We start from the raw sequence: 27,778 nt of genomic DNA, 5'->3' as shown, positions 1-27,778 counted from the left end.
TAACAATTTTCTCTTTATTGATGTTGAGCCCATAATCTGACTAAAGCCTATGCAGGGGCTTTTGATTTGTCTTCCCCACCTATTAATGGCATAGGTGAAATACCGTGTGGAAACAAGGGACCCTGCCCCGCTTCAGTATTCAATTATGTACTATAGTCTGTCTTTGAAATTCTGTTTGTGAGCTCGAGAGCAAGTTTTAAGCAATTGCCCATTACAATGAAGGTGTGGGGTCGACTGTCCCCTAATCTGAAAGATGTGCATGGTTCCCCCAAAAAAAGGGGACGCTTTCCAAAGACTTCCAATTTTTTTAAATTCATCCAATGAAATAAAAAAGAGGAGACATCTGCACCATCAGCTTCCACTGCAAAATGGTTTGCTACCTGTCCATCTTATCGAGAATTCTCCAACCCAGATATTGTGCATCTTAAATTATAAAGAATCACTGCGGAGAATGGATATAAAAATGAAAGGTCATGATAGTCCCCCAATTTGTTACCGAAACTCAATTGACTGAGGCCTCGTTGGTTGCAGAATTTAGCCCAGAGTTGGTTTCAAGATTTCCAGTAGTTGGTTTAAGCTTTGCTAACTGTGATGAAACTATCTGTGTGTTCTCAGCTGTACGAACTGGAGCAGGAATCACTTCTGCTGGATGAACACGATCAAATAATTGACTCCTTAGAACATTATGCAATTTACTGAAGAGTTCCTTCTTCACATCATCGAATGCAATCTCCAGACGATCTAGCTGCATAATATCAAAAAACGAGTGGTGAAGCGAGTGCTTCAATAGCAATATAAAATGGACTTCCACACACACGATGTGTCCCTTGCTGAAAATTATTTATCGCATTCCGCGCTCCCGAAAAGAAATATTTAGTACACACTGCATTATTTTCACTCCGAACAAACAATTGTCGTAAGCAAAGGATACAAAATAGAGTTATCACACACATACCTCCTCCGTGGCATTGATATTGTACATAAATAAACCATAGTACAAATCAAAACTGTCCCCTCCTGTGTTTTCAACCTGGCATAACGGAAAACGCCAACAAAACATGAAGTTGATTATGTTACAAGGAGTGAAGTTCAACAAACAAAGCAGAAAATTACCACAATCTATTACCAGGTCAAGTAGTGTCTCATAGCCTCTCGTGTTGATTGGCGTTGAGTTAAGGCCCAGCTTGCCTAAGACCCTGAGCATTACAAGACAAAACTGTCAGCCTAAATGGTCCTGCCTATGTAAGCACTTCAATTGCTAAGCATTGATGTCAACCAGACACAAGAAGCCTCGGATATCAAAGTAACTTGTAATTCTCACTGCTTTCCTGGGAAACATGTAAGAAAAAATTTTGAAATTGCATTTGATTGTGCAGTAGAAACCACAAACCTGCCTACAGTATGAGTAATGAATTGGCTACTGGCAGCATATCGATCATGTTCTTTGCAAGACATCTCAACCATTCTGCAGCCCTGAATTCGGAGCATAACCGGAAAATAAAAGTAAATATATCATCCATCAAATTTCACCTCCTTTTTGTAACTTAAAGCTGTTCAGACTATAAAGACAAAACATATTACCTCACTTGCAAAGATATTTAAAAACTTTTCACAGCGATCTTCACGGGTCCCTTTCCCTACACGGACTTTCTCATACACAAATGGTAAACGATTCCAGCTTGATTTCCCACTTTGAGGCCCAAACATTGGATGAGTACAAAGAACATCAAATTCTGAAGGGAGTACCTGCACAAAAACACATCTCAAAATGTGAACCTCTGACCTTGGAGCTAAGCAACGACCAGGGACAACATGTTTGTGCACCTTTTGTTCAATCATAATACACAAGATTTTGACATGCATAAAAGAACTTTTTTTATATACCTTTGTACAACTATCCAATCGTACAAATTTAGAAAATTAGTTGTTCTAAAGTCCAAAAATCTACACAGAAAATAAAAGAGAAAACCAAAAGAGGTTACAAATGTTTTTTGAAAAACAAAAGGAAGACATACTAAGCAGAACAGCAACACTTATTTCGTCATTGGTGCCAAAGCATAAGCAGCTATACTGGGTTTCTAAAGACCCGCAGAGCCTCTCAAGCAAACCAAGTGTTTACTAAAAATACGTCAAAAACACAAAAGAGAAAGAAAACAAGAAATAAAGAAGCAAGGAAGAAGGTGACTAAGCAAAAATAAACAGGCAAATCAAGAAACAAAATCGACCAAAAAACAGGAATAAAATCTCTCGATTGGTATAAAGAAAGAAACTAGATTTCATTCGCCGGAACGACGAGGAACTGTAGGATCGTTGAATGAAAAGAGAGTGCAAGATACAAAGAGTCGAAGAGTCACAGCCGTCACGTCAATCTTGAATAGTGTGTGAAAAAACCAAGTACATAGTACTTGTACCTAGACCTAGGACTAAGTGTCCTAGGTGTCACATAGGACTAAGTGTCCTATGTGGCATAAAAGGCACACAATAAACTAAGTGCCTATACCAATGCCTACAAGGCACATACCAGGGCCTATAGGACATCACTAGAACTAGGAGAAGATGGCCTATAAACCCCCCTCCATGGTATGGGCTGAAGTATTCTAGAAACATCTTAGAATACCTGGTATTTTTTGATCATGGTGGCACATGTTCATCCAAAAGGATATAGCCACCTATGAATGTACAAGGTATGTTAGATCATGTAACAAAGGGAACCAAGAGTAAAGCCTGGCAGAAGACTTCGAACTTGGGATGAGGAAGTGCCTTTGTAAACAGATCTGCTATGTTGTCCTCTGTGGGAAGATAGGACAACTCTATGTCTCCTGCTGACAACCGCTCCCGAACATAATGATAGTGAACTTCAATATGCTTGGTACGCGCATGAAACACTGGGTTACGCGCAATGGCCACGGCACTCTGGCTGTCAGTGTAGACCATAGTGGAGGATGTCTGGCGAATACCAAGATCTGTGAGTAACTGTCGAAGCTAGACACACTCTACTGTAGCGGTGAAAGCTGCCCTGTACTCAGCTTCGTAGCTAGATGTGGCAACTGTTGGTTGCTTCTTGCTAAGCCAAGAGATACATGAATTGCCAAGAAAAAAACAATTGCCACTATGTGACACTCTGGTGTCGAAACATCTTGCCCAGTCACTATCCGTGTAAGCATGCATGGTAAGTGAGCCCTAATCACCATAGAAGAGGGCTAAATTTTGAGTGCCTTTGAGATATCTGAAAACTCTCTTCACTGCCTGCCAATGCTGTGAACTCGGCATGTGCATGAATCTGCTGAGCTGAGATACTGCATACTCTAAGTCAGGTCTGGTGTGACATAAATAAATAAGACATCCAACAGCCTGCTGATAGAGAGTGATATCACATGGTGGGCTCCCATCATGAGCTGAGAATTTGAAGCCAGGGTCCATTGGAGTAGAGACTGGCTTGCAATCCTCGAACTGAAAACGATCAAGGAGCTGTCCAATATACTTGGACTGAGACATCATGATACCCCCCTCAACATGAGCAAACTGAATGCCCAAATAATAGTGGAGCTGTCCCATGTCTGACATTTCAAAAATCTGCTGCAAACCAGTCTTGAAAGCTGCAATATGCTGAGTATCTCGGCCCGTGATGTATTAAAAATGGCAGCGGAAGATGCAAACAAACTGAAATTATAGAGCCATACAGAGAACACTAGAGATAACAAAATGTGCCACAACTGATCTGCTGTAAATCAGCCCTTAAACCAGGGCAGCAACTGAAATACAAGATATCTTGAATAAGATAAGAAAACAGGAGCTGCAGGAGAGGCTGAACTGAAGCAGAGGAAAGGGGGGGCACAAGAAAGCTGAAGCCTGAGAGCACGGAGGCAGAAGAAGCCTGAAACGAAGAGGCAGGGGCCTGGAGTGAAGAGGCTAGAGGAGCCTGAACTGAGGAGGCAAGAGCCTAAAGAAGAGGAGGCTGAAGGAGCCTGGGTGAAGAGGCAGGAACCTTGGAACAAGGGAACTGCAGAGGCCTGGAGCGAGGAGGCAAGAGCCCTGAAGAGGCAAGATCTGCTGCGGGAGTGTGGGCAGCCAACTGAGCAGCTGAGAGGGGGCTCTGAGGGGATGGTCAGGAGCAGGCTGTGTGCTGGAGCCTTGAGGAGCTGCAAGGAGTGGTGAAGGAAGTGAAGGGAAGGAGTCCCTTTTATAGGGCAGGCCAGGGGGGGAGTCGGCCAGATTGCCTAGACCGACCAGCCTGGTCGGTCAGCCAACTGGGCCGACCAACTGGTCGGCCAAAGCCTGGCTGGTCGGCCAGCCTACCCCCTCTGGCCCCCCTTGCTGCGTGGGAGCTGGTCGGCCAGCCACTCCTGGAGATGCCTATTCTCAACACCCCCTCTCAGCTCCAGGGTGTGGCACAAGACCCAGAGAGCTGGTATGACGTTGGAGAAGGGGAGGAGAAACAGGTTTGGTAAATATGTCGGCGACGTTGTCGGAAGTGGTGCTGAATAGGAGCACAATGGAACCGTCAAGAACCTTCTCTCGCGTGTAGTGGTACTGAATTTCAATGTGTTTTGTCCGAGCATGGAAAACCGGATTGCGAGCAAGGGCAATACAGCTTTGATTGTCACAAAAAAGTGTGGTAGAAGTGGGTTGCTGAAAACCACAATCGAGAAGAAGACGCCGAAGCCACACAGCCTCACAGGGGGCACTACACATAGCCCGATACTCAGCCTCGGTGGAAGATAGGGCGACCGTGGGTTGGCGTTTACTGGACCAGGAGATAGCCGCAGAGCCAAAGGAGAAAACATAGCCCGTGGTAGAGCGGCGAGAATCGGGGTCGCCAGCCCAATCGGAGTCACTCCAACCTCGGAGAGTGAGCGGGGAAGGAGAGGAACCACCGGCAGCATATAAGAGCCCGAAAGTAGAGGTCCCCTGAAGATAGCGGAGGAGACGTCGAGCAGCTTGCCAATGAGAAAGGTGCCGACAGAGAAGCCGAGAGCAAGCTGATCACGGAAAGCACGATGGAGAGCATCAATGTGTAGATGACCAAACCGATAATGCCAAAGGTCGCCAAGAGAGGTTCCTGTAAGGGAGGGAAGGGCGACAAGCTTGTAGATACCATTAGTAGAATGGCCGGTCCAAACCGGCTGTCCGGTGGCACGATCGCGGATGGTGACAGAGGCCGCTTCAAACTCAACTTTCATATTGTTTTGACAAATCTGATGAACCGAAAGGAGATGAAAGCCAAGAGACGGAACATAAAGAACACGAGAAGAGTGTTTACCCCCTTTGCCATCAGGAATAATATCAAGAGAGCCCTCTGAATGAACAGGAATAGAGTGCTTATCGCCGATGCAGACACGACCAGAATGAGGAGTGAGATCCTGGAGCAGTGAGGAGGAGGGGGTCATATGCCGAGAGGCCCCACTATCAACAATCCATTCACGAGCATCGGAGCTATGGAGAGCCAATGACTCTGTTGCAGGAAGGGGTACCGAATTCAAGAGCTCAAGGTGAACAAATGCAGGAGTAGGGGTAAGGGAAGCATCAGCCGCAGCGGCCAGGGGTGCGTCAGCTCGTTTGTGTTTGCGGTAGGGACAATTGCGCCAATAATGGCCAAGAGTGCCACAGTGATTGCAATTACCTTTGGGAGCAGGACGGTCACTGGAGGGATCTGAAGGAGATGAGTTATTGGCAGAGGACGGGGCATTCTTGGATCGTGATTTGGGACGGTGAGCCACAAGAGCCTCAGAAGAACCATCAGAGGTTTTAGTGAACCGTTCCTCCTGATCCATCATCATGGGGACAAGTTCCTCCCAAGTGATGGTGCTGAGGCGGCCAGAGGTAATAAGAGAAGAATAGAATGCTGCATATCGACTGTCAGTAATAACATGAGATAAGAGAGTAATAGCCATATCTTCGGAGGAGATAGCCTTGCCTGCATGGAGGATGTCCTGATGCATGCTCTGCATTTTGTTGATGTGGTCCCGTATGGAAGGGGAAGTAGTCGGATCGAGGCGACGAAGTTGAACTTCCAAGGAAATACGTTTCATGGGAGTGACGCGAAGATACATGCCATCAAGAAATTCCCAAATAGCACGTGCAGAAGTAAGATGCTTGATATGATTGAGAACCCCTGGTTGACAATTGAGAAAGATGAACGAGCGTACACGAGCATTCAATTTATCCCAGATAAGAGAAGCATGTGGCTCCTCCTCAGGTGACGGACGAGGGATCCCGGGATCAACAAACTCAGCAAGATCATAAGATTCCAATACAGACGCCATCTGAATTTTCCAAAGAGAATAGTTGGTCCCATCTAACTGCCGAGCATCTGGAAATGTAGGAAGAATGGGAATACGTACAGGCTTGTCAGACTCTTGAAAGAAACTGGACATAGGGGATACGCGAAGATCCGGAGTAGAATCCTTTGTTTCATCAGCCATAACTGAAACCAGGGAGTCGACAGCAACAAGGGGCTGAAGAGAACGGGGCTGGTGAAAAGATCAAGGTCTAGAACAGGGCTGCCGACAGGCAGCAAAAAAAAATATATAGGGAGGGGAGAAGAGAGCTCTGTAGTCGGTGGGAAGGAGAGTTGCTGACGAGGACAAACTTCTTCAACTTCATCAATATAGAAGTTCCCAGATCAGAGAGTATTCTGGTGCTCTGATACCATATTAAAAATGGCAACGGAAGATGCAAACAAACTGAAATTATAGAGCCATACAGAGAACACTAGAGATAACAAAATGTGCCACAACTGATCTGCTGTAAATCAGCCCTTAAACCAGGGCAGCAACTGAAATACAAGATATCTTGAATAAGATGAGAAAACAGGAGCTGCAGGAGAGGCTGAACTGAAGCAGAGGAAAGGGGGGGCACAAGAAAGCTGAAGCCTGAGAGCACGGAGGCAGAAGAAGCCTGAAACGAAGAGGCAGGGGCCTGGAGTGAAGAGGCTAGAGGAGCCTGAACTGAGGAGGCAAGAGCCTAAAGAAGAGGAGGCTGAAGGAGCCTGGGTGAAGAGGCAGGAACCTTGGAACAAGGGAACTGTAGAGGCCTGGAGCGAGGAGGCAAGAGCCCTGAAGAGGCAAGATCTGCTGCGGGAGTGTGGGCAGCCAACTGAGCAGCTGAGAGGGGGCTCTGAGGGGATAGTCAGGAGCAGGCTGTGTGCTGGAGCCTTGAGGAGCTGCAAGGAGTGGTGAAGGAAGTGAAGGGAAGGAGTCCCTTTTATAGGGCAGGCCAGGGGGGGAGTCGGCCAGATTGCCTAGACCGACCAGCCTGGTCGGTCAGCCAACTGGGCCGACCAGCTGGTCGGCCAGCCTACCCCCTCTGGCCCCCCTTGCTGCGTGGGAGCTGGTCGGCCAGCCACTCCTGGAGATGCCTATTCTCAACATGATGAGCATATCATCCACATATAAAATCAGCACTAAAAAATCAGATCCACTCCCACGGACATAAAGAGTGGGTTCTGTGGGGCTATTCTGAAAACCAAGGGATAGTAAGTGTGCATGAATTTTGGCATACCATGCCCTGGGTGCCTGCTTCAAACCATAAAGGGCTTTTCTAAGGCGGCATACCTTGTTTTCAGAATTAACAACCTCAAAGCCAGGAGGTTGTGTGACATAGACTTCTTCCTACAGATCCCCATGAAGAAAAGCAGTTTTGATGTCAAGCTAGTGCACTTGCCAATGATGATGGGCTGCAATGGCAATGACACATCTAATGGTAGTAATCCTGGATGTGGGAGCAAATGTCTCCTCAAAGTCAATGCCTTGTTGTTGGGCATACCCTTTTGCAACAAGACGAGCTTTGTGTCGATCTATACTGCCATCAGATTTCCTTTTTGATTGGTAGACCCACCAGGTACCAATGGCATGCTTGCCGGGAGGAAGATCTAGTAATTCCCATGTGTCATTTTTGGCAAAGGATTGTAACTCAGCTCTCATTGCATCCATCCACTCTTTGCTGTCAACAGCATCTTTATAGCACAGAGGCTCTTCATTGCAAGCTGTAGCAAGGAGTGCAAACTCAAAAAGGTGACCATGCATCTGTGTATTCCCTGACCTTGTCCGGGCAGCAAAAGGCTGATCTTGTTTGCTGTCCCTCAATGTATCAAGAAGCCATCTGGGAACTTGCCTTTGCTGTCTATTGACAGCTCTTTCTTCAATCACTGCATCATGAATAGTGGGATCATTTTGTGCTGGAAGAGAAACCTGCAAATCAGCATGAGGTACTAGCTGATCATTGCTTGTTGGAGGGCCTACAGGAGGCTCATGTTGCTGATCAAAGTCCTCTTCTGAGGAAGGGAGAGGTAACCAAGATTCAAAGGCATCAAACATGTCAACTTCTGGCTTAGCTTTACAGTCCACAAGAGGAGAAGCCGAATGTTCAGCAAAGATTACATCCCTACTGACAATAATCTTCCCAGTATTTGGTTGGTATAACCTATACCCTCTGCTCTCCTGGCTATAACCAATAAATATGCATTTGATTGCCTTGTCATCAAGCTTATGTCTCAGCTGAGATGGTACATGAACATATGCAAGAGACCCAAAAACTCTCATGTGTGAAAGTGAAGGCTTCTTGCCTTTCCATGCTTCATAAGGTGTAACAGTCTTCAATGCCCTTGTAGGTGATCTATTCAGCACATAGTTGGCACACATTACTACATCAAGCCAAAATTTATTGCGCAAAGACTTGGCCTTAAGCATGCATCTGGCCATCTCCATAGTAGACCTATTCTTCCTTTCAAGAACAGGATTGTGCTGAGGAGTGTAAGGAGTAGTGCATGAGTGAACAATGCCCCGTGAAGACAAAAATGCATCAAACTCCTTTGACATATACTCTCCCCCCCTATCTGTGTTGAGGGTGACAAGCTTGCATCCTGATTCATTCTCAACCATATTCAGCCAGCTCTGAAAGCATAAGAAAACTTCAGATTTGGCTTTTAAAGGATATACCCAGCAATATCTTGTGAAATCATCAATGAGAGTCATGAAATATTTGTACCCCCCAATGGCATTTGTCCTCATTGGGCCACAGACATCACTGTGTACTAGCTGCAATTACCTTTGTGAGAGTTTTGGACAATTCTTTTGAAAAGGAAACCGATGCATCTTACTCAAAAGACAACCCTCACACACATGTTTGGAAACTGTGAGCTGAAGCTCAAGCTGGGGTCCGGTATCAAGATCCCGATGCCTGGTATCAAAGTGTCCCCCTTGTGGGCCGTGAAGATGTCGCGGATCTATATCTGTCGAATAGTATCGCATGACAGCAGTGGAGGCGATCGTCTCAATCTGAGGACCCGACGGGCTGTATCTACTGTGATCCCACGCCTCTGGCGGTCCCTCTAAGGAGGGCAGCTCTTGGTGGAAGGAGCTTATCTAGCTGAATACCATGCCTCGCCAGCCATGTACCTATGCGTGCATACCAAGTGTCTACGCCACTCTCTGCCAAGCGTATGGAAGCCTGTAAGGCCACTCTCGACAGTCTCCAATGAGGTAGGGCCCAAACTCTGTGGATGTATGTCACTATCTGGAAGATGGCATCAATCTGAAGGGGTGTCATCGTGAACTCTACCTGTATGATCTCATATGGGACTGAGGGCTTACTCCGAATTATCCTGGAGCCCATGAGAACCTGCAGCCTCTCAAATGTCCTCCATTCTGCTATCGGGAGGTCACACCCCCAAACGGGTGCAGCATACATAGTTGTCGGTCGGACGAGGGTGTCAAAAAGCCAACCCTTCATCGGAGGGTCCTGGAAGTGGCACTGGAAACACTATCTCTCCAGACAAGCCAATGCGCCCCGTCCCCGTGTGAGCCGTGCTCTAGCGGCGTGGGTCATCATGAATAGGGGTCCAAAGAAAACTGCACCCAAATATGTGTAGGACTACACTATCTCCACTGGGGCATCGTTGTATGTGAAACTGTGTCGGTGAAGCACCGCCCGTGAGTGTTGAAGATCATAACCTTGGTTTTCCCAAGGTTGATTGTCAAGTCCCTCTCTCTACAGAACACCTCCAAAGCATCCAGATGTCTCTGTAAGCCCTCTACTGATGATGATATGAGTGCTATGTCATCTGCATATAACAATATATGTATCATGAGATCAGCCAATGGCGAACCCTCCCTCCCCCAAATTAAGAAAGATGTGATCTCATCAATGTAGAGTCCAAAGAGCGTCAGGGAGAGGGGGCAGCCCTGCTTCACCCCTATAGTACTGCCCACCCAATCCGATATACCTCCTGGGGCTCAAACTCTCCCTCGAACAAACTCGTATAGACTCGTGACTCCCCAGATCATGGAGTCCAGGATATGTAGCTCACATAGTCTTGTGATCAGACGAGATCGCGGGACGGTATCAAAGGCCTTCCAAAAGTCTACAAAGCATGTGTAGACTTTCTGATGTCTGGACCTAGCCTCCTCAATGATAGTCCGCAGAGTGAAAATGTGATCCAAAGTAGAGTGCTGTCTCCGGAAGCCTACCTGTCCTAGTGCTCGCTGCCCCTGAAGCTCCGTGTGGCTACTAAGTTCGCTCTCCAGCACTGATCCATAGATCTTGGCCAAAGTATGACCAATCATGAGGGTGCGGTAGTTTCCGGTATCCATGGGGTCCCCTGCCTTGTATATCGGTACGATGGTGGTGGTGCTCCAGGTAGGTGGAAAACCGTGGCATATTGCGTGATTGAACATCCATGCTAAAATCGAGGCCAGGACCTCATGCCCATGTGAGAAATGCTATGTCTGTAGTCCTTCATGATCCTGTGCCTTCTGATTGTGTAGATAGCATAGTGCACCCGTACATTCTGCGTGGTGAACAAATAACATGTGGTAGGCCTGGGCATATCACACATGTCAGGTTGTGCCTGCCCGGGGACATCATATAGGGAGCATGCATATGTGTGCCACACAGAAGGGTTAGTGATGGGAATGGGTGGTTTCCCTTCTGAAGGAACCCCCATCCGATGGTGGGGTCTTCCCCTCGGAACAAGCTAATAATGTCATCCATCATGTGTGTAAGGAATGCACGTCTCTTACGCCGTGTCAGCCATCGATAAATCCGTTGTGCCTCAGATGCAGACAAATGGCCCAAGGCGCATTCCCGTATCAAGTGTGCTCTCAGAGCCCTACACTCGTCGTCAAACCATGGGCTTTGTGGCATCTTCCCATCACGGGGCCGTGCGGGCCTGGTCGTGGGGAAGGACCTTATGGAAGCCTCCTGCACTACTGATACTAGCGCGTCTGAGGCATGTGCTCGGTCCATGTCATCATCGTCTCTGAGTAGGTCTAGGAGCTCTCTACTCAGATGGCCCATATACACTGGGTCAAGTACTCTATCAAAATGGACCTAGATAGCTGTCAGTCTCTACAGGGCCCTCACTGTGGTGGGTATAGTGACAGAAATGCAGAAGGATAGGTACGTGTCGGTGACATAAATACACAATGGTCACCCTAGCATATCACGAGTGGAGCTCGATATCTCAACAAGGAGTGTCCCATAGGTAGAAACTCCAGCTAGAAGGGCTTGGCAAAAGTCGTAAGGAATGGGGAGAATAGAGCTAAGCAATTTCTAAGAAGGAAGGAGGAAGAAAGCTCAAAAAGTGGTGTTGGAGAAGATGATGACATAATATTTTGCAGTGTTCTGTAATGGCATCTAATGCTCTTTCATAGATTGTCACTAAAAAGCTTGACAAGAACAACTTCCAAGCATGGAAGTTTAAAATGACGAATTTCCTTAAGGGAAAAGGCTATTGGGAGTTTATTACTAGAGCTGAACATGAACCAGTTATTCCTAATGTTCCCAATCAATAGGAGTTGCACGCATTTAAAGGCTAGCATGAGAGAGCTAGAAAAGTTATGTACTGGCTGTCTATCAGTATTTTAGATTCTATGATCATGCATATTCAGGATGCAAGCATGCCGAAGGAGGCGTGGGATACTTTGACAAAAATGTATAGCACAAATACACAAGCCAGGAAAATGCAGCTTAAGTAGGAGTTGCATAATGTGCAGAGAGAAAATATGAGCATCAATGACTACCACATGAAGGTGAAGAAGATTGCAGATGCACTTGCTTCTATTGGGTCGCCAGTGGAAGATGATGATTTATTTTCTATGACCTTGAATGGTCTAGGAAAGAATTATGCAGAATTGCAGACATCCATTGCCATCCGTGAGAATTTTCCTGATTTTGAGGAGTTGATTGCTCTTGTAATTTCTGAAGATCAAAGAAATGGTGGTGCATCTTCTTCAAGAGGAACTTCAAAAGAAGCTATCTTCTACTCAAATGTTGGAAGAGGTAGAGGCAGAGGTAGAGCAGGCCGATTTGGAGGCCGTGGCAAAAATCAGAATATGTAGGAAATTCAAGAAAACCAGTCCTATGGAGGAGGATGTGGTAACTTTAGAGGCAAGGGGAGCCAAAGAGGTCGTGGTGGATGGTAGAAAGGCCAAAATGCAAACAACAATGTTGAATGCTACTACTGTGGTAAAATGGGTCATGTGGTTAAAGACTGCTATAAAAAGAAAAATAACATCATGACTAAAAATTTGCACCAAGGCAATTATGCATCCTCTAGTAGACAGGGTGATGACAGAAATGAGCATCTGTTTATGGTGCAGTACATGTCCAATTCTGTGACAAGTGCAGAAGAAAGCAATAATGTGTGGTATGTTGACTCAGGTGCATCAAACCACATGATAGGTCATGTAGAATGGATGCAGGATGCAAGGAAAATGGAAAGACCAGGATTTGTGGAGACTGGTGATGATACTGCACATCCTATTGTGTAGATTGGTAAAATTCCTTTGTCTATGCAGGATGGAAAAAAGAAATACCTGTTTGATGTATTTCATGTCCCGAATATCACCAAGAACCTAGTTTCTGTTGGTCAAATGGTTGAGCAGGCTTGCAGGTCAGATTTAATCCTCATGGATGCTTCATTGAGGATATGAAAAATAAAGGTCGCTTGATAGCAAAAGGGAAGAAGAAGGACAGAATGTTTACGTTAGATGTCGACATGCCTGAATTGAGTGCAACAAAGTCTAAGGAATAGAGAAAGGAATACGTCACAGATCGTGGCATCCCCTGCCACTTAAAATAAGACCCTGGTGGAGATAATGAACTGGTGTAGAAAATATCACGGTAAATTCTGAAAATACTGCTGTAAAATGTCAAGGTACTGCTGTAAGTCTTCATCAGATTGCCAAGTAGCGTCAGAGTCGTCCAGATTTCGCTAAAGAACAAGGAATTCCGTGATAAGTCGATGTCGAGTCTCACGCTGTCGATGGTCCAGAATACGCTTAGGAATAAGTAGAACATAATCGTCTTCGATTTCTAGGACATAATCACCTGTAGGAGGAACTGCTTCATCGCCTGAAATGTACGTCTTTAGCCAAGAAATATGAAATGTCGGGTGGATTTTACCCCATGATGATGGTAATTCCAATTTGTAACTAAAAGGTGAATTTTTCTTAACGATCCGAAAAGGTCCATGGTATCTTGGTCGCAACTTAGGAAACACACACTTAACCATCTTGTAGCGATGTGGGGCTACAAATAATAGCACCATGTCACCAGTTTCAAATTCCAGGTGACGTCTATGTTTATTGGCAGACCGTTGATACCGCTTTCGTATATGATCCCTGACTTGGAGTAGAATGTCTTGCATTTCTTGAACCAGTTGATCAGCTAGGGCCACTCGATGTTGAAGTACGAAATTCGTTGGTACAATCGGAGTGTGTCTATAAGCTGCTTGGAATGGAGTCATGCTGATGGCACTGTGGAAAGAGTTATTATAAGCAAACTCAAGGAGTGGTAGATTTTCTTCCCAAGCTGCTAGTCGTGACTGAATATAATGTCGGAGCATTTCTTCCAGAACTTGGTTGACTCTTTCAGTCTGGCCATCTGATTCTGGATGATAGGCTGAACTGAACAGTGGAGTTGTACCTAAAGATTCGAACAGTGAAATCCAAAAGTGACTGGTAAACTTAGGATCTCTATCGGAGACGATATTCTTGGGCAATCCATGGTGTCAGAAGATGTGTTGTATGAAGAGTTTGGCGGGCACTTCTTTTGCAAGCAACAAGTCTAAGGTGCCATTTCGGACAATCAATCAACAATTACCATAATCTGAGTGTTACCTCTAGAGGATCGTGGTAGTGTTGTCATAAAATCCATGGAAATACTTTCCCACCTTTCAGTTGAAACTGGAAGAGGCTGAAGAAGTCCTGCTGAAAGTCGTCGGCTTGCTTTCATTTGTTGACAAGAGAAGCAAGATGTAACCATTTTGATGACGTCGCTTTTCATCTGAGGCCACTAGTATGTTGCACTGAGTAACCTGTAAGTCTTGTTGATGCTTGGATGTCCTCCGAGATTGGGATACGCAGGGCCTCTTCTTCAAGCATACTTCTCAGGGCCTTCAGTGGCGCTATTCACCACCTTTCTGGCTGTTTATTCACACCCGCCTGATCTCTCCGTGAGAGAGAGCTTTTTGTTTCCATTTAGGGCTGCGTCCGATTTGTGAACGCAGCCCCGTCAGCTGCAAAACTGACCTCATGTATCTTGTTTTTTCGAAGTAATATAATCAGCACTGTTTTTTCGGCAAAAAAAAGGAATATGGTATACATTGTTATATGAGAGGTTCAATTATGGGATTGCTAAAGAATAGGGAAACTCTTTTAAATTGATTGAATTACCATAATCCTCAAAAGAGAGTATGGTAGGGAGGTATTTATAGGAGTTTCTAAAGTGTTCACTATTCGTTCATCTATAGATGATGTTCTCTAAAATGAGGGTTATAATGAAAAATAAGTAAGTGTATGGTTCCATAAATGAGAAATTAAGAAAGAATTGTATATATCTTTGAGAAATATACAAGCATGGTTGGTGTCAAAAATTATTGCTCAAACTTTTCTACTCGTAGGTTTTTGCTCGGAAACTGTGCACATCCGACGTGTGTGATGTTGCAGTCTTGTGCACCTTTCATGCGCTCCCAATTAAGCCAGGCAAGAATGCATACTCGATTATCTTGGGGAGGCCGTGGCTGTGTCAAATGGGAGCGGTACAGAAGTTGGCCGATGTATGGTTTAAAGGATGGGAAGAAAGAGGTTTTGAAGAATGGAGAATCTGAGTGTACATCCTCATCAGAGTATGATGATTATGATCTGGACTCGGGGGAGTCTACCTCAGAAGAGTCTAAACTTTAACTGCGGATTTTTTGGCTTGATTTTGGAAAAAGCGAGGAGTCAGGACACCTCAAGAAGAAGAAGATGCTGATAAAAAAGCATGAGAGGAGGGCAGCAAATCTGAAAATTCTAGTTTCACAATTGGGAGCTTTGAAGGAGGAGGAATATTTGGATAAGATTACTGGATTTCCTCATCTTTTTGTCATTGACTACTCGCAGATGCACAGTGTGGCACCATAGGAATTACATGATGCTCTTTTAACAAAAGACAAGCATCCTTGTCATGTGGTACACAGACGCGATCTTGATGATACAGAGGTCGTCCGTATAAGAATAGGATAAGAAAATCTTCTGTTCAGAAGTTGAAGGTTGATCTTTCGAAAGAACTTGTACTGCTGTGCCGAAGTCTTTGTCATTGAGATACTTCCCTTTGAATGAATTCGGTACATCCTCAGATAATGTAGAGATTACCATAGCTGATGCTAGAGTTAACCTGCTGAGAGCATCTGCAACTACATTGCGTAGTCCTGAAATGTACTCAATGGTCATGTGAAAGTTGGCCAGAAACTCAATCCAACGTGCTTGTCGAGCTTTCATGACTGGCTGAGTAAAGATATACTTCAGAGAGTGATGGTCTGTCTTTACCACCGAGTCGGCTCCCATGAGATAATGTTTCCAAGAGCGATAAGCATGTACAATGGCAAGAAACTCCTTATCATAAACCGGGTATTGGATTTGGATATCAGAATATTTATGGCTGTCAAAAGCAATAGCTCTGCCTTCTTGCATCAAGATAGCTCCTGTAGCGATGTCGGAAGCGTCGGTCAAGACCTCAAATGAAAGGTTTGGGTCAACAATAGCCATAACTGGTGTGGTAGTGAGTGCTTGCTTGAGTTGTTAGAAACTATACTCTGTTTCAGGAAGCCACTGAAAAACTACTGTGCTTTTCAATAATTCGGACATAGGAGCTGCGATCTCAGAAAACTGATAGACCTTTGTATGGTAGAAGTTTGCAAATCCGAGAAAAGAGCGGACATCATGAACATTCTTAGGAGTAGGCCAGTTTCGGATTACCTCGACCTTCTTGGGATCCACAGTGATGCCTTGAGCTGAAATAACATGTCCCAAATATTCGAGTTGGGTCTTGAAGAACTCACTCTTCTCAACGTTGATGTAGAGAGAATTTGCACGAAGAACTTCAAAAACTTGGTGAAGATGTTGTTTGTGCTCATGTAGGGATCTGCTGAAAACGAGGATGTCATCGAGGTAAACGATGACGAACTTATGGAGGAAAGGCCTGAAGATGTCGTTCATTAGTGTCACGAATGTGGCCGGGGCATTGTTTAACCCAAAAGGCATGACCAAACATTCATAGTGTCCATACTTTGTTTGAAAAGCTTTCTTGTACTCATCACCTTCTCGTATGCGAATTTGATGATAACCTGAACGAAGATCAATCTTTGAGAATTGTGTTGCGTGTAAAAGTTGATCGAAAAGGTCATCGATGCGAGGCAATGGATACTTGTTTTTAATAGTGAGCTTATTGAGGGCTCGGTAGTCGATGCAGAGGCGCATTGACTTATTATTTTGTTCCACAAGTAGTACAAGAGATCTAAAAGGGCTGCGACTGGGCCAAATGTGACCTTTGTCTAGTAGGTTAGTCCCCTGTCTTTGGATTTCTTCATTTTGAGTGTAAGAAACCCGATAAGGAGGTTTCGACAGTGGATTACTACATAAGTTCGATTGGGTGATCCACTGGTCGTCGAGGTGGTAACTGTTTTGGCAATTCTTGTGGAAAAATATACAGGTAAGGTTGGAAGAAAGGTTGGTTGAGGTACTCAGGAGGATCCTTTGTTGGTGTCTCCTCTACTGCCGTAACCAACAGAAGTAAAGTCTTTACTTGACGTTTACGAACCCACTTCTTTACTTGTAGGGCAGAGGCAACTGGGGTTGAAGGAGAGTCCCTAGAACCAGTTAGCTCAATAAGTTTTCCCTGGTGGACAAACTGGATAGTATGGCTGCGAAAACTGATTGATGCATCATAGTCATAGAACCACTGTTATCCGAGGATGACATCGTACCGAAAAAGAGGCATGATGTCAAAGTTCAACTTGTCCGTATAATGTTGTATGCAAAAAGACATATTTTTGACCCTGGTGTTGCACAAAAATGTAGTTCCATTCGCGAGTTCAATCTGAGTCCATAAGACTAGGACTGGTGGTTAACCCAAGTTTTTTTACCATAGAACTAGCTAGGAAGTTATGAGAGCAGCCACTGCCGATGAGAATAGTAACTGTTGTTCCTCGAATCGATCCTTGGACGCAAAGTACTTGAGTGGCCAGGGAAGGTTCGAGGTTGCTGGCAAGGCTCATGTGGATGGTATTTGCCATTCGAACAGCTTTGCCTTTCTTGTCTTGTGCTGGGGTAGCATCTTCTGTTTGGGAACTGCTAGGTTCCATATTGGAATTTTGCTTTGGTCGCTTTGGACAATCGAACCATTTATGGTCGCCCGTGCAGGTGGTACAAAGTCCTTTTGTGCTGAAGTTGTTCTTCTTGTCAGTGGCCGCACCTTTATGTTGGTGATGTCGGTCGTGATTTTGTGAAGAGGAAGAGGCGCGATCCTTGGAGGAGTGCTTTTGTTGGGATCCAGCATACGAATTCTACAACTTGTGGGGATCTTGAGACTGTCGCTAACCTTGATTACCCGAGTTTTTCTGAACTTGGGGTTATCTTAAGGGAGAGCACCCTTGGCCATAGTAGAGTTCTATGTTCTATTAGAACTCTGCTTCCCTATGTTTTACAAATTGGTAATGCGCTCTGCGTAAGCAATAGCGCCAGCTGTGGTGGTGATGTTTGCTTTGACGACATCAATGCGTAACGAGGGATTTAGGCCTGAGATGAAAGCATGAAGGCAATCATCATCAATTAAACCATCGATCTCCAGCACCAATGTGGTGAACTGAGAGATGTAGGCAGACAGGGAGCCCGTTTGCTCCAACTGTCGGAGTTTTGAACGTGCTTGGAAGTCCGCATTGGCAAGTATGAACTACTTACGGAGCACATGTTCAAAACGTTCCCATGTTAACACACTTTTACCGTCCGTTAAGCGTCGTTGCCACCATAGGAAAGCTGTATCCTTGAGGAGGGAGGCTACCAAGGCAATCTTTTTGCCTTCAATGAGGTCAACAGTATCAAAGTACATGCGTAATTTTGCGAGCCATTGGTCAACAGTTCGGCAATTTCATTGACCAGTGTAGGCTTCCGGAAGTTTAATGTCAAGTCTTTTAGTTTTGGAAGCTTGGAGTAAGCGGTAGAGGGCACAGAGTTCAGTCTTTTCTACCTCTGGTGGAAACAAGTCCACATAGCCGTCTGGTGACGTCACGTCATCCTCTGTATGTGTGGTACTGCGAGAATCCTAGAGTCGGTGGTGTGAGGGAAAGGGAGAGGGAGTGGAACTAAGGAGACAAAGAGAGAGAGACACAAAATGTGTGGGTGTGTCAAAAAAGTGTTGAGCCACACCACAAACTCATAGGTTTTATTAGGATTAGGCTTTCACCCTATGACTGTCTTAAGACAGTCATAGGTATCATAACTTTAACAAAAGGGTGGCAATGTGCCTTTACCCCAACAACCTCCCACCTAAAGGCCAATGTGCCTAAAGGGGAGAAAAGAATAAAAATTACAGCAATATACAGTTACTGTATACAAGACCATAAAATAAGAATGGTCTCATCCTAATCCCATGATGTGGCGGCAATGTGCAAACCGCTCTGTAGGCAAGCTCTTAGTGAGCAAATCTGCAGGATTATCATCAGTATGCACCTTCACAAGCTCAAGTCGCTTGTCTTCCAGTACCTCCCTGATGAAATCGTAATTCACATCTATGTGCTTGGTCTTTTAATGAAAGACCGGATTCTTTGCCAACATGATAGCACTCTGACTATCACAATGCAAAACTGGCATATCTCCTGTAATGCCCAAATCTCCCACCAACCGAGTAAGCCATATTGCTTCCTTGCAAGCCTCATCGCCTCTATCAATAGATTGAGCCCCAACTGGTTGATCGTGCTATTGTTGGCGACATATTTCTACCCAACGTATGACAAAGCAAGAGAGGCGGATAAAATCCTCAATTGGATTCGCCCTTTTGACTATATTTTGCCCATCAAGATAAGACCGATCACGAGAAGCTTGCTCTTGCCACATTGCATCTACAGAAAGATGTTTGATGCGGTGGTCCTTATTACAAACGGAAAAAGAGCCTATTTATTCTTCAATGGTCCAAGTTTGTAGAGCAACTTAAAGCCTTTCATGCCTCCGAGGCATGAAGAAGAATTAACCTTCCGTTGGAAAAAGTTCAGGCAATTAGATAACGAGAGTAATGCTGAATTTACAGCTAGGTTCTGGAAATTGTCTTTAGAGTTACTTCAGAAGAGCGAGGATGATGGAAGGAAGGAGTATTTAGCAGACCTAAGAAAGTGAGGTATGAGGTTGAAATAATCAACCCAACCACCTTGAAAGACCTCACTAAATTGGCTGAGATTGCTAAGAGGAAATTGAATCCTCATAAACCCTTCGACAAAGAAAAGGAGAAAGCTATTGTACAAAATGTTGACAGCCAATCACGTCTTGGATGCATCCATACACCATAGCATTTACATTTGGTTCTATGTTCACCGTAGATTCTTGGGATGATGAGGTAGAAACATCACCCTCCTGCTTGGATGCTTTGCCTTTCCCTTTTACAGAATTGGTTTTGGCAATTTTGGCTAATAGAGTAGGACATTTATGCGATGAACTGAATAGAGACTAGGCATGTTCATTGTAGAGTATGGACAGAGAATAAAGAAATTTCTCCTCTGTGTAGAGCATCTTATAGGATGAATAGGGCTGAAAGAGAAGAATTAGAAGAAAAAAAAAAAGAGATTGAAGGGCTATGGTTTCTATAGACTAAGTAGTTCTCCATCGCAAAATCAACTATGGCCAAGGTCTACCTAGTTCAATAACACATTTGGGTGAGAGAATCTTTTTAATACTGACCAGTTGGTTGAGAACATGTTTTAGCTTATTAAGCAGGTTATTATGAAGAGGTTTCAGCAACTTGGTATTCAGAAGAGGATTTTGAGCTTGAAGAGATATTAAAGAGGCACTACAGTGGTACTTCTACATTTTGGATATTCAGTATCAGGAGGAACCATAACTTGAAGATGAGATTTAAGTTCTGATTCAGAAGGATCGTGTACTATCAAGAAAAGACTATTTGTAGATTATGAAGAGGAGATGCAAATGCAGAAGTAAAAGAGAAAAGCATACGCAAGAGAAAAAGACAAGAGAGGATCCAGAAGAGGACTTCTGCCCATTCAAGCAGGAGGGAGTGTCATGACAAGAGAAATCACTAATCCGTGATTAATAGACATTAGAACATTATTATATGTTATACGCCAATGGTGTAACATGTATTTGTATTTATGATGGACACCGACTGATTTGTTATGGCGGTGAATCATCTCCGTAGATAGAACTAGTCGAGCTAGAGCTACTACTTCAAACGGCATCAAATTGGACATGTGGCAATATTCTATTAATAAAAATGTGCACACAAGGGTGCATTAAGGTGCACTGAATGGTAGATGCATGGGTCATAGGATAAGGGTAGGTGTAAATGGGAAGATGGAACTTGAGTACACTAAAGTGCCTACAACTATGCCTACAAGGCACATACCAGGGCCCACAGGGCATCACTACGATAGGGAGAAGATGGCCTACAAACCCCCCTACATGGTATGGACTGAAGTATTCTGGAAACGTCTCAGAATACTGCATATTGTAAGTCAGGTCTGGTGTGGCATAAGTAAATGAGACATCCAACAGCCTGCTGGTAATGAGTGATATCACATGGTGGGCTCCCGTCATGAGCTGAAAATTTGAAGCCAGGGTCCACTGGAGTAGAGATTGGCTTGCAATCCTCAAACTAAAAACGATCAAGGAGCTGTCCAATATACTTGGACTGTGACATCATGATACGCCCCTCAACATGAGCAAACTGAATACCCAAATAATAGTGCAGCTATCCCATGTCTGACATTTCAAAAGCTTGCTGCAAATCAGCCTTGAAAGCTGCAATATGCTGAGTATCAGGACCCGTGATCAGCATGTCATCCACATATAATTTCAGCACTAAAAAATCAGATCCACTCCCACGAACATAAAGAGTGGGCTCTGTGGGGCTATTCTGAAAATCAAGGGATAGTAAGTGTGCATGAATTTTGGCATACCATGCCTTGGGTGCCTGCTTCAAACCATAAAGGGCTTTTCTCAGCTGGCATACCTTGTTTTCAGAAACAACAACCTCAAGAGGTTGTGTCACATAAACTTCTTCTTGCAGATCCCCATAAAGAAAGGTAGTCTTGATGTCAAGCTGGTGCACTTGCCAATGGTGATGGGCTGCAATGGCAATAACACATCTAATACTAGTAATCCTGGAGGTGGTCTCCTCAAAGTCAATGCCTTGTTGTTGGGCATACCCTTTTGCAACAAGACGGGCTTTGTGTCGATCTATGCTGCCATCAGATTTCCTTTTTAACTTGTAGACCCACCGGGTACCAATGGCATGCTTGCCGGGAGGGAGATCTACTAATTCCCATGTGTCATTTTTGGCAATAGATTGTAACTCAGCTCTCATTGCATCCATCCACTCTTTGCTGTCAAAAGCATCTTTATGGCACAAAGGCTCTTCATTGCAAGCTGTAGCAAGGAGTGCAAACTCAAGAAAGTGACCATGCATCTGTCTATTCACTGATCTTGTCTGGGCAGCAAGAGGTTGATCTTGTTTCCTGTCCCTCAATGTGTCAAGAAGCCATTTGGGAACTTGTCTTTGCTGTCTATTGACAGCTCTTTCTTCAATCACTGCATCATGAATAGTGGGATCATTTTGTGCTGGAAGAGAAACCTGCAAATCAGCATGAGGTACTAGCTGATCATTGCTTGTTGGAGGGCCTGCAGGAGGCTCATGTTGCTGTTCAAAGTCTCCCTCTGAGGGAAGCAAAGGTAACCAAGAGTCAAAGGCATCAAACATGTCAACTTCTGGCTTAGCTTTGCAGTCCACAAGAGGAGAAGCCGGATGTTCAGCAAAGATTGCATCTCTACTGACAATAATCTTCCCAGTATTTGATTGGTATAACCGATACCCTCTGCTCTCTTGGCTGTAACCAATAAATATGCATTTGGTTGCCTTATCATCAAGCTTATGTCTCAGCTGAGATGGTACATGAACATATGCAAGAGACCCAAAAACTCTCATGTGTGAAAGTGAAGGCTTCCTTCCTTTCCATGCTTCATAAGGTGTAACAGTCCTCAATGCCCTTGTAGGTGATCTATTCAGCACATAGTTGGCACACATCACTACATCAAGCCAAAATTTACTGGGCAAGGACTTGGCCTTAAGCATGCATCTGGCCATCTCCATAGTGGACTTGTTCTTCCTTTCAGGAACAGGATTATGCTGAGGAGTGTAAGGAGTAGTGCTTGAGTGAACAATGCCCCGTGAAGACAAAAATGCATCAAACTCCTTTGACATATACTCTCCCCCCTATCTGTGTTGAGGGTGACAAGCTTGCATCCTAATTCATTCTCAACCATATTTCATCAATGAAAGTCATGAAATATTTGTACCCCCCAATGGCATTTGTCCTCATTGGGCCACAGACATCACTGTGCACGAGCTGCAATTTTCTTTGTGAGAATTTTGGACAATTCTTTTGAAAAGGAAACCAATGCATCTTACCCAAAAGACAACCCTCACACACATGTTTGGAAACTGTGTGAGTTTGAGGTACATCATTTGCCATGCCCTGTGAATGTTATTTGGCAAGAGCTCTATAATTGAGATGACCCATTCTCTCATGCCAAAGATGAGTTTCAGCAAGCTGTGAATCTGAAATAGCAAATGCTTCAATAGAGAGTGCAGTTGAGTGATCATCAAGGTGATAAAGCCCCTTTTTCAAAGTGCCAATAAGAACTATGGCATTGTCATCACGAAGATCATATACTAGGCATCTGTATCCATCAAAAATCACTCTGAAACCTAGAGTGGCAATTGCTGAAATCGAAATCGAGTTGACTTCAATTCCGGGCACAAAAAGAACATTAGTCAAAGTGATAGGATGGCTTGAAACGGATGTGAGCTGCACATCTCCAATTCCTTTTACAGCATAGGAGGCATTATTAGCACATGTGACAGTCCCCCCTCGTAGCTAAGGAATGAAACAACTGTCTGCAAGATGTGACGTGCTTGGAAGCACCACTATCAAAATACCAAGACTGAGCATCATTAGCAGTAAAGAATGCATCAACTTGGGAGGGATCAAAGGAGCAATGGACAGCCCATGCCCAATCATCCTGGAGAGCACGTGCATATGAGGCATCTACTGGCTCATGGGATTCAATTGCATGTGAGGCATTAACTGTCAATCCTGCTTTCTTTTTCTCCGAAGCAACGCGCTTCCTACATTCTGAAATTTTATGCCCTGGCTTGCAACAATAGTTGCATCTTTTCTTCTTTGACTTATCTGCTGTATTTTTAGATTCATTGGAGGAATTGCCACTATTAGGCGCATATTTTGGCTTGCCCATAGGCTTGGAAGTCTTGCCTTCTCCTGTCTGCTGTGAAGCAAATGCATGATCAGGAATAGTAGCTTGCCTATTAGCACGACTTTGCTCTTCTTGCATAAGCAAAGTGACTAGCTGATCAAAAGAATAGTGGTCTAGATTACCCATGGCCACTAATCGAAGGATTGTAGCAAACCCTTGATATGTATCTGGCAGCCCATTCAATGTGGTCCTGACAAGCTGAGAATTTGGCACCACCTCACAATATTGGCAAGTTGTTCCATGAGGTCCTTGACCTTTGTCAGGTATGCATCCATAGAGTCACCTTCATTCATACTAACTTCCTGCAATTGCCTTCTTAAATATGCAACACGTGCCTCATTGCAAATTTGATAAAGAGAAGCCAATTTGTCCCAAGCATCTTTTGCTGTCCTGCAAGACCGGATGTGTGGAATATTGATTCTCTTGCATGATAAAGCAATACAAGAATGTGCATTTGCATCTCTTGCATCCCTTCTTGTTTGTTCCTGAGTTGGAGGAGCAGTAGCAAGGGTGCTAGAGGATAAAGCATCAGGAGGGGTACCCTCTGGAGAGGAACCAACAGTAGGGGCAGCCACTGTAGCATTGGCTGACCTCAGATCAACCCCAGAAACAATATTCCAAAAATGCCTTCCAACAAGAATATGTTTCATAAGATAAGACCACATTGGATAGTTGGTGCCATCCAACTTATCATCTTCACGAAGAATGCCAAATAGATCATGATTGTTGCCAGCCATTGCAAATGGGATACCCTGAATAGAAAAGACCTGAAAACACAAAAGTCTCAAGGCTATCATTGCAAAGAGCTAGCTGTCCAAAAAATGACAGCAAATGTCTGCGAGTAAATGTTCTGCAAATTTCCAGCGCAAATAAGGGCAAATGCAAATTTTACCCAAATGTGACTGTGTCAGGCAATGACCATTGCAAAAAACAGCAAATCTGGCAAAAGCCCCAAATTTAATGAGGGCAAAGAAGCCAAAAAGGGGGCACATACAGAAAAGCCCCAAATTTTGCTGAGATTTTGCAAATTTGACCCAATGTCTTGCAATCTGACCCAATGTCCTGCAAATGTGACCCAATGTCCTGTAATCTGAACAAGAAATTGCAATCCAAATCCCAAAGCTCCAATGTCTTGCAAGAAATTGCAACCAAAGGAAGTGAAAAGAACTGAAAGCCCCAAATTTGCCAATGTCCTTCAAAAGCCCCAAAACTGCAAATGTCAGTAAATGACTGCAGTGAGACCCAAAAAGGTTATAGCAAGCAAGAACCAAGAACCTCGTTCACAGCCAATGCCAAAACAGGTACGGAACCTATAGGTAGATTCACACGTGCGAAACTATACGGAATGCCCGGAGCAAGTAGACCTAGTCAATCAAGCGTGAGAGTGGACCAATGTTGTGTCCCTCCTGAAAGAGGCATGGGTCAATATGTCACCTAAAAGACGTTGGACCTTGCCACGTTCAAATGAGTATGCAATAAGTAATCCATAGATGCCACGGCCAAACGAGTACTCATCAATAAGTTAATCGACAAAGAAGGAACAAATCGTTGGTCTAGCAAGACCTTGCATGCACTCGTAAATATAGATGAGTATGAAAACAAAGTAGATGTACTGATCTTGTAGGTATCGAATGTGCACTTAGTCCGTTGGATTGTACCTAGGTGTCTGTGCAAACCTGCATGTACTCGGAGAAACAACTAAGTGTGATGAAAGAGAACATATGAGCTCACCTTGGAAATAAACGAGTGCCTTGAGGAGCTCCGTGTCCTCCCTGATGGGAAGGCGAACACCCCGGGTCCCTATCGATCTCGCCCGAAGATAGTGTGTCATCGCCTCGGCGAAGAAGAGAAACAGGTAAGGAGCGAGTGGGCAACCCTGACACACTGATCTCTCCAATCGAAATCGCTCTCCCATCCTGCCGCCGATGATGACCCTGCTGGAAGCTGTCCTGTATAACGCTGAGATACCCTGAATCCATCCCACTGGGAATCCAAGTCTCTCCAAAGTACCCTCCAGGAAGGACCAGTCCACTCGATGACCCTTCACTCTCTATATAAGAGAGGCCCAATTGTATGGATGACAACTACATCCACCCGACAGACATTCAAGCAATACAATTATTCCTTGTTCTCTGCTATCTCAGTCTTCTTTCTGTTCCTTAGCACATTTATAAATATAGTAAATCTAGGATTTCTTACAGATCTGCCTTCTTTTTCTTGTAATCCTTTGTGAAATGACCAGGTTTATCACAGTAGAAACATTTCTTCTACTTCTTCTTGTCTCCAATGTCTTCAGCCTTCGCGCCCTTGGAATTATTTTTGGACCCACGCCGCCGAGATGCCCTTGTCCTTTTCTTTTGCTAGAAAGAGCTTGTCGCTATTGCTTTCATATACGACGGATGCTACATATCCAAAATGCAGATATGTCCAATGAGGCATGGACTTGGAGACGAACAACTCATGGAGGATTCTATCCCTCCAGAATCAACTGTTCACCATGGGGATCGAGGAGAGGGATCACATTCATGACCCATCTCATGAAGGTGAGGGTGGTGAGAGAACATCCGGCAACATTTGTTCATAAGGTGAACTCCCGCCATGGTTCTACAAATGCTTTCCAAAACCACAGTTGAAAAATATCTGCCCTAGAGGGACCACTGCTACAGGCTCCTTTTAAACATGGCCCACAATATGGGCCATATAAAAACTATGCCACCTCCGTCTAGAGATAGACGAAGGTGGCATAGTGACAATCTCCTCCAAGTTAAACACATAAAAATCTCACGTTATGAAAGCAAGAATTTGTTAAGTTTCTTTAAACAAATTCGACTGAAAATTAAGCAAATATAGGTTCTTTGTTTATCTTTTAGGTTTATTGTACCAATTCGACTTAAAATTAGAATCATTGGATTACCAAAACACAAACACACATATTCACATGGCGCAAATAAACAGTTTTTGCACTGCCGTGGGAAGGGAGGCTTATTGCAAGAATGCACACCTGTAAGAAAAGGTTTCTGGGAAACTCCTTCACGGAAAGAACATCAACAAACAGCGTGTTCCTGCGTAAGCGCTGCACTGGTAGGGAGTTGAGAACAGACTCGGTCGAAAGAATCGACGTGCAAAGGACAATGACTTCCGGGTGTTCTTCACAAAAATCATCAGCATCCCTACATCAGAAGACGGAGGAAAAAGATGATCTACAGGCTAATAGTACTCAAAGAGTATAAATATTCTGCAGCATCTTTCTGTCAATACGCCATTATAACACAGGTATACGCAAGAGGCCAAAGGATACTCTCAAAACCTTAGCAATAATTTGGACTGGGAAAAAAAATCCCACAAAGGGAGCAACAATCTTCTCCTGGCACCTGAAGAACGCTACTTTCATTTTGCGGCCCAAGGCAGCATAGTCAGATCTGGAATGCGCAAGCACTGTATGCCCCTGCTTTACCATTCTCTCTGCGAGAAACTGGCCAAAATTACCAAATCCTACTAATCCTATCTTCAACTTCTTCTGCATTTGCAATTCAAGCAATTTCTTCGACTCGAAATCAAAGATCTGGGGGGCATCAACGGCTTCAACTTTCAAGGCAGTGTACTGTTTGCAAAAATGAATTTTACGGAGAGAGCGCTGACGGTGAACGTGGATAAGCAGCGGACTAGCATCCGACAGAAAGTAGGACCGATGTAATGACTGAGAATCGGCACTGCAACGGAAGTGATTGGGTGACAATATTGCCATAGAAAAGAGAGTTTACAAAACCCTCGACTTCCGTCAAGTGTAATGGCACTAATCGAAAAGTGATTGTTAGTCTGTCTATCTATCTACTAGCTATTACTAAGAGGGCCTTCCCGTGCAAGCGACTTGCTCTAGGGGAGCCCTACTCGCAGGATTTATTTGCAGCCCCATGGAGCTGGAGAGCTGGCTTAGCGAGGCTCCCTAGCAGTCCAATGCCAGCCCA

At 44.4% G+C, this 27,778-nt stretch overlaps 1 protein-coding gene across 1 annotated transcript; it reads right to left on the bottom strand.

Moving 5' to 3' along the window:
• LOC147904207 (arogenate dehydrogenase 2, chloroplastic-like) lies at positions 1-27,778 on the bottom strand. The gene is made up of 7 exons (XM_087393615.1): positions 27,185-27,778; positions 26,815-26,983; positions 1,582-1,746; positions 1,391-1,473; positions 1,127-1,196; positions 956-1,030; positions 1-745 (listed from the first exon to the last, which is right to left on the bottom strand). The coding sequence occupies exons 1-7, from the start codon at positions 27,556-27,558 to the stop codon at positions 503-505; spliced, it is 1,179 nt and encodes a 392-aa protein (XP_087249741.1). The 5' UTR covers positions 27,559-27,778; the 3' UTR covers positions 1-502.

Source organism: Dipteris shenzhenensis, chromosome 2 (genome assembly GCF_047967505.1).
Source record: "Dipteris shenzhenensis isolate YYH24624 ecotype China chromosome 2, Dip_SZ_1.0, whole genome shotgun sequence".
NCBI classification, from domain to species: domain Eukaryota; kingdom Viridiplantae; phylum Streptophyta; class Polypodiopsida; order Gleicheniales; family Dipteridaceae; genus Dipteris; species Dipteris shenzhenensis.
This window is presented reverse-complemented; position numbering and strand designations above follow the sequence as displayed.